The sequence below is a fragment of the Ochlerotatus camptorhynchus genome, unplaced genomic scaffold (assembly GCF_037179485.1).
Source record: "Ochlerotatus camptorhynchus isolate MF236.1 unplaced genomic scaffold, CSIRO-AGI_Acam_v1.1 ptg000316l, whole genome shotgun sequence".
In the NCBI taxonomy this organism is placed as follows: Eukaryota; Metazoa; Arthropoda; class Insecta; order Diptera; family Culicidae; genus Ochlerotatus; species Ochlerotatus camptorhynchus.
Window position 1 is genome coordinate 4,077,758 of NW_027040804.1, and position 17,843 is coordinate 4,095,600.

The window sequence follows — 17,843 nt, forward strand, 5'->3', positions numbered from 1 at the left end:
ATATTGATAATGATCGGCCGATGGAAACATTCGTAGGTGTGGGACGGGTGTTGAAAACAGACGCAACGACCATCTTCAATACTATTGCTGAGATCCTGACAGCGATGCAGATTTCTTGGGAGCAGGTAATGGCAGTATGTTTTGACGGTGCCAGAACAATGGCTGGCAGCACTGCTGAAGTACAAGCCAAGTTCAAGAACAAAAACAGCAATATACTTTTATGAAGAGCTTTGAGTGTGTTGGTTTATTTCCTTTTAATTCCGTTATGATTGCTTATATTTTGACAGATACGCGTATTTTATCTACTATTATACTTGCAGACTTCATCAGTGCCAAGTACTCAACACCACATACTGATCAAGATTGGATTGATCAAAAGCAATATACTGTTTGTTCACTGCTATGCGCAGTTTGAACAACAACATTGCTGCAAATGTATCATGCTGCAAATATATGACATCGCCGATGGGATTAAATTGAAAATTTCCATTGGCTGTCTGAAGGGCATTGAAGAAGATGAACCACCACCGGAGGAAAAAATAAATAAAATTAGCTAAATTGAACAGTAGGGAAACAGTGGTGGGTGGACAGCACCATCCCCCACGCACTTTGGAGTACTCCCCATCCCAAGATTAAAGCACCATAGAAAAAAAAAATGCCCCTCCTTAACAAGATTCCTGTGCACGCTAGTGGGGAATTTCCAAGAAATTAAAGAAAGACCCACAAATTTTTGGAAAACCCTTCGATATTTAAAGCCTTATGAACTTCAGGGAAGCTCTTCTAAATTTAGGGTCCTCATATATTCAGTTAAGTCCTTCAAACTTCAGGGAAGTCCTCAGATCTTCGAGAAAGTTCTTCGAACTTGAAGGAAGTCCTACGAACTTCTGAGAACTTCTACGAGCTTCGTGTTACTTCTACGATATTTAAGAAATTCCTACGAATTTCAAAAAACTCCGAACTTCAGGGAAGTCCTAAGATCTTAAAAAAAGTCCTTTGAACTTCGGGGAAAAAGAAATTCAGGCAATAAAAACTTCAATGAACCCTTCAGGAAAGACCTTAACGCTTCAGGGAAGTTCTACGAACTTTTGGGAGTTTCTATGAACTTCAGCAGTCAGTCTTTTTTAAAATAAGAAGAGTTATTAAACCAGCGTTGTTTATGAAATGATTTTGAAATCATGTTGTAATCAAAATTCCGCTAAATAAGGAAAATTTAAACAAACTGGAAATCCGTAAAATTGTTAGAAGCAAAGGTTTGTTTAAAGAGTTCTCATCCATAGTACACTTCGCAATTTCACCTTGAGATAAACTAGCCCGTTGGCTAAAAGTCTCACTAATAAAGTTAAAAAAATCGTAGTTTCAAAAACAAAAATCTCAAGATTTAGGGGCTTATAGATCTCTAAATTTTAGACATTAGATAGGGCTCCACGCTAGTCCGTCGTATCTCAGCTTTTCTTCGTCATACACCCCTAAAATCGCTCATTTTACGGGTTATCGCAAATGTTTCAGTGTCAATCGTAATTATTCTTGTAACCAAAGATGTTTTTGCAAAAACATGAGTGAAAACGCTTTGCTATTATAGTTTTAGCACATAGAACGGAAATAGGCGCCATGATACGACGAAGTAGCGCGGCTCCCTACTAGCTTCTTTATAGCAAACAATCAGATAAAGATTTCACGGCATTTACAAGAAACTTAATACCTATTTTGGTTTGTGAAATTCCGCATTGCATGAAGAATGATGGTACAAAGATTCACTTTATTTTTTTTTTTATTAAAAATTGTTTTTTTAATAGGGGAAATGACGGCTTCGGCATGACATACTATTTTCGGCAACACAAATTGAAACACTATTTTCACTGGATTTTCTTATGAAAACACTTCGCTAAATGCATGCAAACGATTCTTTATGCTTTCAGCTTCAATTTGACTATATGTTTACCACTGAGAAAAAGCAATCTAGCAAGGTTTTCTTGAAATGCAACACACGCACTACAATTGTAGCTGATTTCGAGTTGCCGATAATAGAACAGCAGATTTACATGCAGTTCAAATGGAACGGTTGCCGAAGAAAAACTGGTTGCCGACAATACTCGCTCTCACTAGAGAAGATTGGAGCTTTGTAAAAGCGATTCAAAACAGTTTTTGACCATTCTTTCGACTGAACTTGTTAGAACAGCTGGCAGCAAAAGATTGTAAACAAATCAGATAAAGATTTCACGGCATTTACAAGAACCTTAATACCTATTTTGGTTTGTGAAATTCCGCATTGCATGAAGAATGATGGTACAAAGATTCACTTTATTTTTTTTTTTTTATTAAAAATTGTTTTTTTAATAGGGGAAATGACGGCTTCGGCATGACATACTATTTTCGGCAACACAAATTGAAACACTATTTTCACTGGATTTTCTTATGAAAACACTTCGCTAAATGCATGCAAACGATTCTTTATGCTTTCAGCTTCAATTTGACTATATGTTTACCACTGAGAAAAAGCAATCTAGCAAGGTTTTCTTGAAATGCAACACACGCACTACAATTTACATGCAGTTCAAATGGAACGGTTGCCGAAGAAAAACTGGTTGCCGACAATACTCGCTCTCACTAGAGAAGATTGGAGCTTTGTAAAAGCGATTCAAAACAGTTTTTGACCATTCTTTCGACTGAACTTGTTAGAACAGCTGGCAGCAAAAGATTGTAAACAAACCAATACTGCATATGTGTCCGTTCCTTAGAGAAAAAGGCTATAGAAAGAAGGTCGCTGCTTAGGTTGCCGAGAATACGTAAATTCCCCTACATGGTTTTTAAAACCAGGAAATATTTCACTTGCCACCCTGAGTAAAGTTAAAGGAGAACACGTGCACCTAAAGCTATCTACGATAGGAATCAATTCAATTTTCCGGCCGACTCGTGTATGCCCATGAACTTTTCACGTCTGTCGGGATCTGGCATGCATAAATACATGCACAAGGGGAGTTGAGTTCATCTTGATAAGAGCTTCCCAGTGGGGGAGGAAAAACGAATCAATAAAGTTACTTTTCCCTTAAATTCGTTCAGGATTAAAGGTCTGTGCGATGGTAGAATTGTTATGAATGAGTCGCTTATACAAATTAATTTAACCCTAAGCTGCCCATTTTTCGATTCCACATGCTTTCTTCAAAAGGCCTTGGTAAGGTGAAAAAAATGATTGTATTTTTATTATCTATAGCAATTTTAGCTAACCAAACTTGGTCAGATGACAATAGAACTGGTCAAAATTTCAGAAAAAATGTTAAGTTTGGTCATTATTATGGAATTTTATCTTTGAAGATAATTTCATAGTTTTTTTTATGAAAACCATAGAAAATATTTTTTCAACACACAACTTCACAAAATTATTTTTCAACCAATGTTTTCCAAATGTTAAAAAAATAGTTTCCAACCACTTACACAACATTCGTAAAACAATCCGATTTGTGTGGGTTTGGGCAGCAGAGGGTTAGTGCTGGTAACACTACACCCAACGTCGACAGCGACGCATTTCAATCAATTTAACACGCCCTGGTCAAACAAACGACGAACAGTAGACCTATAATTGATGCTAATTGCCTTAATATCTTTCTCTTGGGTGTTCCCGGTCCCATTTTCCTCACGCAGGCCATACCGACGACTATTCGGCGATGATTAACAACCTGTTGAAGAAGTACCCGACGACCAATGTCGTGTCCGTTGGTTTCTCGCTGGGCGGTAATCTTATATCCAAGTACCTGGGCGAGGCTGTCCGACCCCAGAACATCATCGGTGGAATCTCCATCTGCCAGGGCTATAACGCTGTGGTGTAAGTGTAACGAAATTGGAACCGTTTGAATAGTGATAAATTTGATGTTTTCCTTCTTTATCGATTCCAGCGCCACACAGTGGTTACTTAAGTGGCAAAATTTCCACCGGTTCTATCTGTACGTTCTGACTGAGAACGTGAAGAGTATCATCATGAAACATCGGCATGTTCTGTTATCGGACGACATCAAACAACGATATCAGCTGAACGAACGAGATATTGCAGCGGCAGCTACGTTGCCGGAGCTGGATGAGGCCTACACCAGGCGGGTGCACAACTTCACCAACATCAAAGAGATGTACAGCTGGAGCAGTTCGCTCAACTATCTGGTCAACATCAAGCGACCGATGGTATTTGTAAACGCCAAAGATGATCCACTGGTACCAGATATGTTGCTGCATCCGATCAAGGAGTTTACAAGTAAGCGTTAAATAGACTTCCTTTGAAGTGTAATCTGCAAAATTCCGTCTCTTCACAGCAACGCAAAACCAATCGCTTTACATCGAGCTTGCCAACGGAGGTCATCTAGGTTTCTATGAAGGTGGTCTCATCTACCCGAACCCAGTTACCTGGCTGGACCGGGCCGTGGTCTCGCTGATTGGTGGCATTGTCATGTCGCACAATGATATCCTGGTGGCCAAACGGAGTGGAACCGCCATCTAAGATTCGCTAGCATTCCCCTCGCCAACGCCTAACTATGCCAGCACCAATCGGCTCTTTGACAGGTTCCATCGCTGGCTTTGGCCGCTGGTGGCAGTACCGTCGACATCTTCGCTTCGAAGCATCTTATCGGCACTGCTGAAACTACTCCTATCGGTGGTTCTGCGACGCAGGAACGAATTCAACCTGTCATCGACGGCTACAACTCCTCAAGCGTAAAACTTCAGCAATCTAGTGCCGCGATTGAATTTTTAATTCTTGAAAAATTCTACCACAATGGCGAAGGGAATGGTGGTAACTCAGCCAAATAAACTACACCGAGGGAAGCACAATAAACTTTTAGGATACTGTGAGTAGTAACAGAATCGACCGTAGGTCGCTAAATTATACAGCTAGAATCGCATAGAACGATTGTGCCCTATTACAGAGTAGATTTGTTGAAATTCGAATCCACATTCAACAAAGTAAGCAAAACACAAACGTATGCTGAAGGCAGCAAAACTGAATATCGATTATCGATTAGTGTTTGATTAGGATTAGTATACCCCAATAACCCCCTCATCCCCCTCCCCCCCCCCCTCCTTCACCACCAAATGCGATTATTTAAGCTATGTATAACAAATATTCATCGGTAGGTTATGACAAATTAACAAAACTACAAACAAAAAGAAACACGATCTGGAAATGAAATCAAACAGAACTGTGCGAAGTGGTTTAATTGTGATAAATGTAACTTATATCATTGCTTACGGAGTTGATTTTTTGTAGTTTTGGAAAAATCAGCGACAAATTCGAACTTGCTTTGATACAGACACGCGCGTAAAAAGATGGTGGCATTGTTTTGCAGCTAGTGGCGGCACTGGATTTAAGAGCACCATGAGATTTTCCGATCAATATTTGATGAGAGTACGATTAGCGACAGTGGTTTCCGAAGCGGAAGTTTATTCTTAACAGTCTTTGCTTCTTAATTGGTCAGTCCCTTGACGTATGAATGGCTGTTCGGAATGAATATTCGCAATAAAAAATGTGTCGTTTTCTTTGAAAAATGTTCAGAGGACAACATTTTATTCTTTTTTTTGGGAAATTTACAAACATTTAGAAAGAAAATCAAATATCTTTCAAGGGAATTTGCGTTGGTTTCTGATGAACTAGCAAGATGAGGTATTTGCCCCTGAGACAAAGCAAACTACGCTGACCGATGTTAGTAAACGATACCTGATCCTGAAGACTATCTGTCTGCATGGAGCGCTAGAAGATGAACGATACATGAAACAACCCACTGGATTCTAAATCAATGGCAAAGAAGCGTTAGGTTGTCACTTGAGGTGAAGCATTCGAAACGTAACATTCTCGTAGAACTAGGCTGTGAGCAAGCTTTGGCTGAGACATGTTTCCACGAAAAGCACTTCTACTTGCTCGTTATTGTGAACAATACTCTGGTGGGCACTGAAAGCGATACTGGTGAAAACGAAAAAAGCCATAAGGCTCCGAGACAGGATTTTGAGATGATTCTCGTTGATTTGAACTTCTACTACTGCTGATGTAGACGTAGACGTCGATATGGACCAAGAGGATAACGGTGTGGACCTAGTATTCAGCAAAACGTCGAGTGCCGGCGCTGACGACTAAGGCTGACACTGAAGCAGCGTTGCCAGATTGTTTTCAAGCTTATCGGTAAGCTGTAATCGGTATTTATTTATTTATCGGTATTCACTATTTTAACTAATGTCATTTTTATTTTTGACTATTTTAACTAATGTCATTTTTTTTCATATTTTTGCCGTTTTTTTTTTGTAAGGCGAAAAATCAAACATTTGAACTTAGCATGGAAAATTTACTTTCCAAGATAAGTCGGAAGAAATGTCCGGGGAATATTTGAATTAGCTTATGAAGGAAGCCGAAAAAACTTCCAGAGAACGAATAAAGAAGCACTTCTAGAGGAAGTTTGCAGAACATTCTAAGAAAAGTTGGAAAAAAATCCAGAGAACTTCCAAGACAAATATTGAGAAACCTTTGGTGAAAATTTAAAGAAACTTTCGGAATCATTAGGATGACACATACAGAGGTAGCCAGACAAGTTTCGGGAATCGGAAGTAAATTCCAACACTAGCCATTTCCAGGCCCGTAGAAGCTCGGAAAAACCATCCGATAGAAGTTGAAAAAAAAAGTCTACGGACTTCGGAGAATGGTTTATGCAGAAACATCCAGAGTAAGACGAAATAAACTTCTAGGGGAATTCGATAGTTCCTGCAGGACGAAACTTCCTAAGGTAGATTGAAAGAAATTTATGGAGAAAGTCGGAAGTCATAAGGCTTACGGAACAGTCGAATAAATTCAACCCTACTGCTTCTCTCTGCGATGACTACTATGTTGGTCATGACGAGAGAAGCAAAACAATTGGGTAAAGAATAGTTGCATTATACCATTGCCTGGAAATGCTTTCGGCAACGTGGGGCTTTAGGTAGTGATAAACGTCACTAGAAATATTTCACAGCCGCAGATAGCATATGAGCAAGTCAAACGCACCTATGGATTTGAGGACATTCCTCAAATCCACTCATCCATCAAAGTATGAGTTAGGTAAAGTAGTGCGCATTTGATTAGTATTGTCGCATTAATGGCCCTTTGCTCAATTCCAACTTCTGTTCAATTTTTACACTGCCGGACTCTAGCTGTTCTGCAGTTAAATTGTTAGTTGGGTTGCATGTTTATGCGGCATTATCTTGAGAAAGGACCTGATTTTGAGTCGATTGCGCTGGATAATTTTACTCATTTTAAGCATTATGCCAATTGACGACTCACTGTAGCATCTGCTCTCAATACTATAGATCCCTTAGGATGCTCTTTCAAGCTGCTATAACTGTTTTTTTTTGTAATACATTTACTGATCCAAACCCCAGGGACCATCTTGGGTTTTTGCATTTGAATACCTACTTGTACGAATAAACTTTGGAAACCACTGTTATGAAATGGCTTAATATATAGATGGAACACTGTGGCTAACACCTCTACCGATGATTTCAATCCATGGTTGACGAGAAACGTTCAAATAATTTTAAATTCATCATTCTGCGATAGACTGTTCATTTACGATAATGAGTATCATACATTATTTATGAAAAGTAAAATTATAGGTCCTAAACTATGATTCACTATTGACACTATATCAAATCGAATCTACTACGATACTTTCGCTTCTCTGCCATCTCATTGAAACCTATCAAAGCTTTGTTCGACTCATAATCAGAACCAGTAATACTAAAGAAGAGTTTGCCTATTGAACTCTGTGCACCCAGTACTAACCCATCTGTCCCCTAACCGTTATACCCTAGAGGACCTATTTAGTGTTTATATCCGTACTCAGCTTCGAATGAACAGTGTTTTGATACAAATTTACCTATCAGAACAGCATACACGTATTCCTATAAATCAGACGAAACGGTTCAACCAACGGATCCTGCTCGTCGACGCATCTAAACGAATCAATATCCTAACCCGCAGTCCAAAGAGCTTGGATTAAACAGTAAGCCTTTTAACATACAAATACGGAAATCAACTGAATGTTTGTATAACAATTTACTATTTAGGGTAAAACAAACTAAAACATTAACAACAGAACCGTACCGGATTACTGTGCGTAATTCAATGTGTTGTTTTTTGTTCGGTATATAGCAAGATGTAGTCGGTGTAGTCAAATCTAAACAACAAAGTAAAACCTAACGTTGGAAAACATTCCAAATTTGTTGAAGCTCCAAGTTGACGCTCAAGTTAAAGGTTTTTAGGCGAATTACAAGCACACGATCGAACGATGGTTTTAATGCGCAGGGATTTATAACGTTCACCAAAACGAAGCGGCAGTGTAGGATTAATAGGAATGATTGCTTTTAGAGAACATGGAATTGAAAATGTATGACAAAGCCCATTGCTATGGAAATGAAGCGATTACAATAAAACTAGGATAATGAAATTGTGTAGGAATATGCGTTTGGGTGTTCGTAGGTCATCTATCACATGTCCTTTTATTTGCCTTATATTCTGACAACTGCATTCTTGTAGCCAAACCGGACAATTGCTGGCAATGGAAAATATTGAATTCCAATTTTCACCGAAATGGAAACCAGGGCATTATGAAACCACCGAAGTGGAGCAATGCTCAAGTTAACATCATTTGTCTTTACCAGTACCCAAAGAATCGCTCGACTGTACCAACTAAGCTTTTCATATGCTGCGCACTGTGATCGTCCCAGCAGTTTGTCAGGATAACCATATCCGGGCACTCCGGTCAACCGATTGGTCATGTACAGTATCGCATCTGGGTTGAGGAACACGTTGAAGTACCACATGCCATCGAGCATGTATTTGGACATCCGGTGAAAATCTTCCCCAACCTTGCTGAGTGCCGGCAAGAACAATTGGTCTTGGATTTGCTGCATCCGGATTCGAGATGACGAAGGGTCAGCAGTGCAGCAGTTGAACCTGAAGGATGGTACCTGTGAATATTGGTCAGTTTGTGTGAAAGAAGCGATTCTTCTATTTACCTATCTTCTATTCCCAACATGTATCCGATGACACGCCAGAAATGGATGAATGCTTCCATATCTGCGGTGCTGAATTGGAGTCCCAGCATTCGTGGGCTTAGTGCACAGTAGCTGAAATTATAGCCAAATCAAGGGTTAAAGTTCATACCGAGCAATCCATCATCGATCTATCGATTGAGTGACGTCACGACACCCGTCGACTCACCCTACAAAGGAGTACTGCACCGCCACTATATCGCGCTGAGAGATCGTCATGCCGGGTATCTTCAAGTTCGTTCGCTTACTAGTACTCGAATGAGCTCTTCTCACACTTTCAATTGATTTCCAGACTCTGGAAAATTAATCAAAATTGCAACACCAAAGGCTATTTCTTCTGTGTTCAGTACAAACCTCGTTCCCGGTTTCAGATCCTCCGTGTACCAGCCTACAAAATACAAAAGCGTAGCCATGTAACGCCGGTACGCCGTGAGAACACTCGACGATCGCTTGGTGAACATCAACACGTTTAAAACCGATGGCAGTGCCATCACGGTAACTGTCCCGTACAGCATGGCTGCCACTATGGCATACACATTGCGGCGGTAGAATTGTTGGGCACTGAAATTGTTTCCGACATGATGAATGAGCTTTGAATATGGCAGCAGGTACTGAACTCACCGTTTGAATTTTGCCTCATCGAACCAATCCGGTAGATGCAGCTTGCATGAATCGGTAACTTTCTCTACCGGTGTACTAACTCCATCGCTGAGTAGAAGTGTAATGTAGTCTCTATCCGGATCTAAAATAAGTCCTTATTGTATGTGCTTAAAAGAATGGTCCAAGGATGTCGCTATTCACCTGTTGCCATCTGAACTAGGCTTCGGTTTTACGTGCAAATTGATTTTTGGACTGCAATCAGTCCCTGGATGTTTCGTACTAAGCATATCGCAAAAAGTGTTCAATGACTGCTATCAATTCAATGACGAACCAACCAAAATTTAATTCATGTGCTGGTTAATCAACCAAGAAAGACAGCTCAAAACAAAAGCAATATATGAACCTTTATCAGGCACCCTCGCCTCGTTTATCAATAGACACTCAAAGCAGCTGTTTGGTTTCTTTTGAGTAAAGATTTCGTCGAATTGCTTCAATTTATTTGATTTCCTTTATATGGTGACCGTTAATATATACTTTTTTTAAATTTCAATCAATAGTTCTGAAATGGAGTTGCTGTTCTATTTAATTAGGAGTCCTATTTTTTATATAAATTCACGCCTTCGAAGTGGGCAACTACAGTGCTGGAAGCAGTAGCAGATAAAAAGGTCAACTTACCGACCGCCGATGAAAATTTAGAATCTCACAGGAAAATTAAAGCTTCTGGACTCTGGACATATGCGTAGCCAGAAGGTAATTTAACTACCATGAGCAGCTGAAAAATTTTCCGGTTGTCACTAAAGGAATCTAAGGAAAATCTAAACATGATTCCAAAGCAGTTCATGGCAGAATCAAATCGAAAGAGAATCGAATAACATGGAAGAGTTTTAAGGATTTCTGAATAAAAAATTAAGAAAATCTTTGAAATCTAAAGAAGTTGATATTTAGTGTTTTGAAAAATATTTGTGTTTTCAGAATAAACGCATAGAAATGTTGAAGGATATTTCAATCTGTTGAGGGATATTTCAATATCTCACATATTTCTTTCCAGACTTCCAAAAGAATAATCTCGGGATTCTCTCTGATATTCCCTTCATAACACTAATGATACTCTGTACAACACTTTTGATATATGTTCTACATTTCCCTTCGAATCCCTTATAAATCTTACAAGAATTCGCTTCACTTTCTCTTCAGAATTCCCTGGGAATAAACTCCTCAGGAATCCATTGGATTACCTCTCAGGTTAAATACATTGGTATTCTTCACAGAAGTCCACAGGAATTCACTTCATAATATCCTTAGAATTTTATTCAGAAAGGAATCTGAACAAAATTCCTAGGTTATTATTAAGCGAATTCCTGTGGACTTCTGTGAAGAATACCAAGGTGTTTAATTTGAAAGATATCCATTGGATTTTCTCTCAAGATAAACACCTTGGTATTCTTCACAGAAGTCCACAGGAATTTACTTCATAATATGTGGATTTTTTCCAAGGGAATTATATAGGGAAAATGAAGCGAATTCTTGTAAGATTTATTAGGAATTGATGGAATTATCTCAAGGATTCCTTAGTAATTATTCCAAAATCTCCTTGAAATGTCCCTCAGCATTTTTTGGATTTCTGCTCAGAATTCCTTTAGAACTGTCCTCATATTTCCTTTAGGACTGGGATTCGAGTCAAAATTGTTTAGGAATTTTTCCTTTGAAATTATCGCTGGCATGCCTATGAATTCTTTTGCTTATGGAGGCGAACCAGCCCCAGGCTGAAAGCCTCCCTAATAAAGATAAATTAATTAATTAATTATTTTGCTTAGAAATTGTCGTCAAAATTCTCAAGAGATTAATTTAAATAACCAGAATCCTTCATATTCTTCCAATCCTCAGAGCCTTCACAGTTTTCCAAGGACCATAATCCTTTTTTTATTTAGAAATTTACAAATTCCTAAAAATGTATTCACGTTTGAAATTTTATGTATCATAGGGGTAAGAGGGGCATAGTGAACAGGTGGGACATAGTGAGCATCCCGTGCACCAGCTTGGACTTCCGGCCGTTCGGAACAAATTGGTTGGTGGTAGGATCAATATCGTAATGATATTGAACCTACTACCAGTTGATTTATTTCATGCAGCTGGAGATCCAGAGCCAAACTGCTGGATTCTCACTATGCCCCTCCTCCCCCCTATATAGGAAAAATGGCTCTAATATTTGCCCGAGGGGACAGACTCTACCTAAAATGCAGGACATTTTTACTTTGCTGTTGTGAGATGCGAGACAACTTAGTAGATAGAAAGAAGATTTTGAAGATTTCCTGTGGAGGTGGAGAGCGTTGCGAGTATATGGATTTAGATGCAAGAAATTAAAAAAGGTTTTTCGCTACCGTGAGATTTTTCGACCATAATAAATTGAGATGTAGATGTTTTGCACCCCTAATGTTAGCCTATGAATCTAAAGATTGAGCTCATCGATAAATATCTCCTGTTCTACAATTTTTTCTTAGAATAATGCATCATCTACCAAATACAAATTGATATTTTTGGTTTCTAGTGAAACATTGTCAAAAAATGCTTTCCTTCGAAGTGTATGTATGGGCCAAATATTAGGAACACTTAGGCCGACATTAAGGACCTTAACCCTATATATTATAATCCGGCTACGTGGACACTAGACTGATGAAAATTTTGACATTTTCGCTCCGCAGTGCTCATACGGTTCCAAATCGGGTCCTGATTAATCTCCCAAAATTTGAACTCATTTGCAAAGAAGCTGACTTGGCACAAACCATTTGAAGTTTATATGGAAATTACTATGGGAAATCAAAACTTTTTGTTCATTGTCTTCTTACCTTTTTCCATATTGCACTGTTCAATAATTCAAAAGCTATACTTATGGAAAATTTTCTCAGCTTCAACTTAGCAGAATATAGTTGTTGAGCCAAACGTCAAATAAAATAGTTATTAATTGTTTAAGAGATTGATAATCTTATGGCATGATCAAGCAGCTGTTATGTGAGCAACACTGTATCTTGCAGTGTGACATAGTAGCCATGATTTTTGTGCTCTATTCCAAGCGCCAGAAACACCAATGTTGCCTGCTGAACAGTTGATTGAGCATAATCGTAAGACATTAGTGGCTTGAATTATTGATAACTTTTGATGCTTACATTATATTGAAAAGTGGTTAAGGACAAAGTTGTAGCTGAGAAAATTTTCTACGAGCTTAGTTATTATTTTTTAAAGCAGAGCGATATGGTAAATTGTTAGATGGATATGAACAAAACATTTGGTTTTCCTATAGTAATTTCCATATAAAATTCAAATGGTTTGTGCCAAGTCAGTTTCTTATCGAATGAGTTCAAATTTTTGGAGACTAATCAGGCCCGATTTGGAACCGTTTTAGGCACTGTGGAGCGAAAATGTCAAAATTTGCATCAGTCTAGTGGACACGCTTCGATAGAATAGTAGATTTTGGCCACGGAACCAGTGCCGAATGCGGTGGACATTTTGAAGCGGAAGCGTAGTTCTGATATGCCTAAACGAACGTAACGATTTCATCTTAAATCGATGACCAATAAACAAAATTGCACTAGACTTCATGCGTTGACTCCCGAAATCTCAAGGTGTAACTGCCGCAAACACCGGTGCTTCTCGGGAATCACAAACAGAACACAATGCACCTTCAAAGGACGTTGGCGTGCCCAAATGTCCAGGATGGAATGCATCGACATCCATACACTTAGTCCATCAATCTAGACACTTTTAAAAGTTCTACCGCCCCGAGTGAGTTGTATCGCACGGACTACTTGTTATGAAAAGAACGAAGAAGATTATATCATTATTGCTTTCCACTTCTGACATAGCGCTATCATTCGCTTCGTTGATCGCTTGTCATTTTGTCATTTGGAGGCATTTTTGATTCCTTGGAGAACTTTTGTATGTTGATTATGGAATGGCTGAGGAGAATTCCTAAGGAATAATAATACAGTAAGGGTCCGGTTTTGGCATCACGTTTCGATAATCATTAATTTGCATACACTCTGCACTTTGAAGAACTTCACTCTATTCAATGTATTTATATTTTTATAGATTTTGCGAGGTTTTGGAGCTGTTCAGATAATCAGGTTTACAATAAAGAAAATTTGTGGAAAGTTAAAGACAAATTAAAAAAAAGATGTATTTCCAAAATCGGGCCCTTATTGCAATTGTACACTCTAAAAAATCTTCACGTCCGATTTACGTGAAATATCACGCACCTGATCTGTATTTAGAAAATCTCAAATGTTACGTAACGTTAGTAACTTTGACCTGCATTACATGTCATGTCCACTGAAAATGTTGGTGAAATTGACCGTATATTCACGTAAACAGATTTGTGTGTTTGGGACTTCGATATTTCCGCGAAACGAGATTTACGTGATTTTCAGGTATGCAAAAAAAAAAACAATATGGCGTCACCGAGTGGGGTGGAAGAAATCCTCAAAGATTCAAAAGTTCTCAGCAGTTGGACGGTAATTAGATTTACATTAATAAATTTATGATTATATGTAGCCTTTTTCTAGTAGTAGTTTCAGACGATGGCATCAGCAGGTGTTAATATTTTGTCAGAATTAAAAAAAAACTCATACACGTTTCTACCTTACAATAATCAATTAGTCAATATTTACAATTTTATGAGTAGAATAAATATTAATTTAAACACTTGAAATTTATATCTTCCCGATAAAATTGCATAATATTGACTGCTTCTATATATACTTCTTATTGTTCTCATTAAAAATTCACGTACAAATTACATTAAAAGCATTTTAAACAAAACGGAATGTCACGTAAAATTTACCATATATCCAGTAGTTTAAGGATAAATCGTCACCTCCATGTGAGTTTGATCCGGACGAAGTGAATCAAACATTCGCAGCCAACTTTACAAACAGCACCCGAGTAGCAAGAGCTTCGAGATCAGCACCTCCTTCACCGTATAGCTTCTCTTTCCAACCTGTGCGGTACTGGGAAGTTGTCAATGCTATCTGGGATATTAAATCAAACGCTATTAGGATGGACGGTTTACCGATTACCTTCGTTAAGATCATCCTACCGTTTGTCATGCAACACATTACTCATCTGTTCAACATGTTCATAGAAACATCTACCTTTCCCGATTGCTGGAAGCACGTAAAAATTTTGCCTCTGAAAAAGAAAGCGCGTTTAAACGATATTACCAATCTGCGCCCAAACAGCATACTTTGCGCGTTGTCGAAGGTTTTTGAGAAGCTTCTCAAACAGCAAATGTCCTTGTACATCGAAGGTAACAACCTGCTGGCTGACTGTCAGGCTGGTTTCCATGGAGGCCAGAGTATCAAAACTGCGGTTCTTCGAGTGCACGACGACTTAGGAGCCATCGTTGATAAAAAAAAAAAAAATGTGCTGGTATACTGCTACTTCTGGACTTCTCCAAGGCTTTCGATACTATCCCTCATAGCAAACTATTAGCAAAGCTGGAAGTACAGTTCAACTTTTCCTTTGGTGCTGTAAACCTGATGGAGTCGTACCTTCGTGGAAGAAGACAGACGGTATTCTGTGGTGATCGCTGTTCCAGCAGCGCCGAGGTGCCGTCCGGCGTACCTCAAGGCTCAGTGCTTGGTCCTCTACTTTTCTGCTGCCATATTAACGACCTACCGACGGTGCTGCAGTTCTGTTCTATTCAGATTTTTGCCGATGATGTGGAACTTTACGTCTCGGTCCTTGTGCTCGTGAGTTGGTCAGGATGGTGAATGCAGATCTCGAACGTCGCGGCGAAACGACCTTCACGTGAATCCAGCAAAGAGTTCCACCCGTACCGGGAATTGTGATGGACGGTCAGAGCATCGGATGGTCGGAAAGTGCGAGCAACCTAGGGTTCATCTTCCAAAGTGATCTACAGTGGGATGGCATGATAACGCAACAGTGTGGAAAGATCTATGCTTGTCTTCGCTCGCTATACTGCTGTACCTCCACCGCGCCGACTGAGACCAGATTGAAACTCTTCAAATCCTTGATCCTACCACATTTCTTGTTCGGCGATGTTCTACATATCCGTCCTAGTGCAAGCTGCTTCGACCGATTACGTGTGGCGCTAAACTACAGCAGTGAGATACGTCTATGGATTGAGCCGCTACGACCATGTGAGTCACCTGCAACAGAACCTCATTGGATGTTCGTTACAAAACTTCTACGCATATCGCTCCTGCATTTTCCTGAGAAAACTGCTATCAACACAGTCCCCAGCTATACTTCATGGCAGACTCATCCTAGCTCGAGGTCGTCGCTTGCAGAACCTAGTAATACCAGCTAAAAACACCGCAGGTTACGCCAGTTCACTGTTCGTTCGAGGTGTGGTAAACTACAACTCGTTACCACCCGCAGTAAAGCGCTCTTCGTCGGAAGCGATTTTCAAGAGTGGCTGCATCAATTTTTGGTGCCAAATGAATTAGAGAGTTTTATAAATTGAATAGGCTAGGTAGTGATGATTTTCTGGTCAAACTAAGGCCATAATCGTCAAGGAGTTTTCCCTTCTCGGCTTGAAAAAGGTTTTCGATATGCTGGGCATAGATTAAAATTCAATACGTATCAGCAAGAAGGAGAAACACGTGTGATTCTGAGACAAACAAAAACATTCACAAATTCCACATTTTTCGGAATTTCAAAAAATATTAGGGATCGCGATGTTTAAAAAAATTATATTTTTGGGACTTTGAAATCTAAAGGGCCACCCACATTTGATGCGTTTGCGTTGCGTTGGCGATAGTTTGACAGTTAGACAATAGATTTAGCTTTCACTTTGTCGCAACGCATCATATCCGGATGTAATGTGGATGGCCTTTAATGAAATTTGATAATTTTGGAAAATGTGCGTTGTATCATCAAAGTAACAATTTTGATTTTTATGAGGGTTCTGTTTACCATGATTTAGACTTGAAGAATGCTTTAAAACCTCAATAAAACTTGCAATGTTATATGGGTCAGAATCCGTATGATATTAGGCAGTTTCCACTCTGAGACGTTTCTTTTTTTTTTTTTTTTTTGAGTAAGCAGAATTAGACATAAAATTATGTTCTGAAATTATTTTAAACTTATAATGCTGGACGTGAAGAATTATTGTGGATATGTTTCCCCTTGTATTTAGAAACTTGTCACTTTTTTAAATTTATTTTCGATCAGTATCCGTTCCGCCACGTAACCAACAATCACCTCCACCTGAACCCTACATATCGAACCCATGTGTTGATGAGCCAGAACCAACGGATTTACTTTCCTTTCGATGTGATCAGAGATTTTTTTACTCAGAATATATCAACGACCCTCGGCTGGGATTGAACCCAAAACCACTGGGATGAGAAAGCAATCACGCTTACCACATTACAACCGGCGCCGTCAAAACGTGGAACTTGATTTTTCATTTAGGATAGTAGTAAACTCTCACTACGCCTCTAGATCCAATAGAAAAACTGGTTGGGTGTTCCGATTCAGACTGGAACGATGATTTCAAGACTTGGAAGTCTGCCGTCGTTATGTTCCCAAAAAACAACAGCTTATACAGGCAAACATAAGCTGTGTAACCAAATTTTTGTCTATACCAGCTGTTCGGCAGCGAAATTTGGTTTAGTTGGGTTGTATGTTTATGCGGCATTATCTTGAGAAAGTGCCTGAGTTTGGGTCGATTGCGCTAGATAATTTGACTCATCTTAATTTTACATTTTACAACACCATTGACGACTCACTATAACACCTTCCTTAAATGCTGTAGATCCCTTAGGAGGCCCTTTCAAGCTGCTATAACCGTTTTTTTACTTTGACTGATTCAAACCCCAGGAACCATCTTGAGTAGGTATTCATACTTGTACGAATAAACTTTGGAAACCACTGTCATGAAATGGCTTAATGTATAGATGGAACACTGTGGCTAACACCTCTACCGATGATTTCAATCCATGGTTGACGAGAAACGTTCAAATAATTTTAAATTCATCATTCTGCAATAGACTGTTCATTTACGATAATGAATATCATACATTATTTATGAAAAGTAAAATTAAAGGTCCTAAACTATGATTCACTATTGACACTATATCAAATCGAATCTACTACGATACTTTCGCTTCTCTGCCATCTCATTGAAACCTATCAAAGCTTTGTTCGACTCATAATCAGAACCAGTAATA

The 17,843-nt window shown here is 39.0% G+C and overlaps 2 protein-coding genes across 2 annotated transcripts in view; one reads left to right on the forward strand and one right to left on the reverse strand.

Moving 5' to 3' along the window:
• Hydr2 (abhydrolase domain-containing protein 2) overlaps positions 1–6,205 on the forward strand; it is a 78,729-nt gene extending 72,524 nt beyond the window's left edge. Inside the window, exons 4-6 of the mRNA XM_065229583.1 lie at positions 3,637–3,817; positions 3,888–4,237; positions 4,296–6,205. Of these exons, the coding sequence (XP_065085655.1) occupies positions 3,637–3,817; positions 3,888–4,237; positions 4,296–4,480 (716 nt within the window). The 3' untranslated portion in view covers positions 4,481–6,205. The remainder of the gene's footprint in view (positions 1–3,636; positions 3,818–3,887; positions 4,238–4,295) is intronic.
• A 2,264-nt stretch (positions 6,206–8,469) lies between these two features.
• LOC135707675 (uncharacterized) lies at positions 8,470–9,862 on the reverse strand. Its single transcript, XM_065229524.1, has 6 exons — positions 9,853–9,862; positions 9,673–9,805; positions 9,406–9,612; positions 9,221–9,346; positions 9,016–9,126; positions 8,470–8,953 (listed from the first exon to the last, which is right to left on the reverse strand). Exons 1-6 carry the CDS (start codon positions 9,860–9,862, stop codon positions 8,506–8,508), a joined length of 1,035 nt encoding a protein of 344 aa, XP_065085596.1. The 3' UTR covers positions 8,470–8,505.
• Positions 9,863–17,843: the final 7,981 nt, after the last annotated feature.

Coding starts and splice junctions, on each gene's coding strand:
- LOC135707675 (XM_065229524.1), bottom strand. Junction 9,613..9,672: donor GATGAGGCAAAATTCAAACG/GTGAGTTCAGTA, acceptor AAACAATTTCAG/TGCCCAACAATTCTACCGCC. Junction 9,347..9,405: donor GATCTGAAACCGGGAACGAG/GTTTGTACTGAA, acceptor TTAATTTTCCAG/AGTCTGGAAATCAATTGAAA.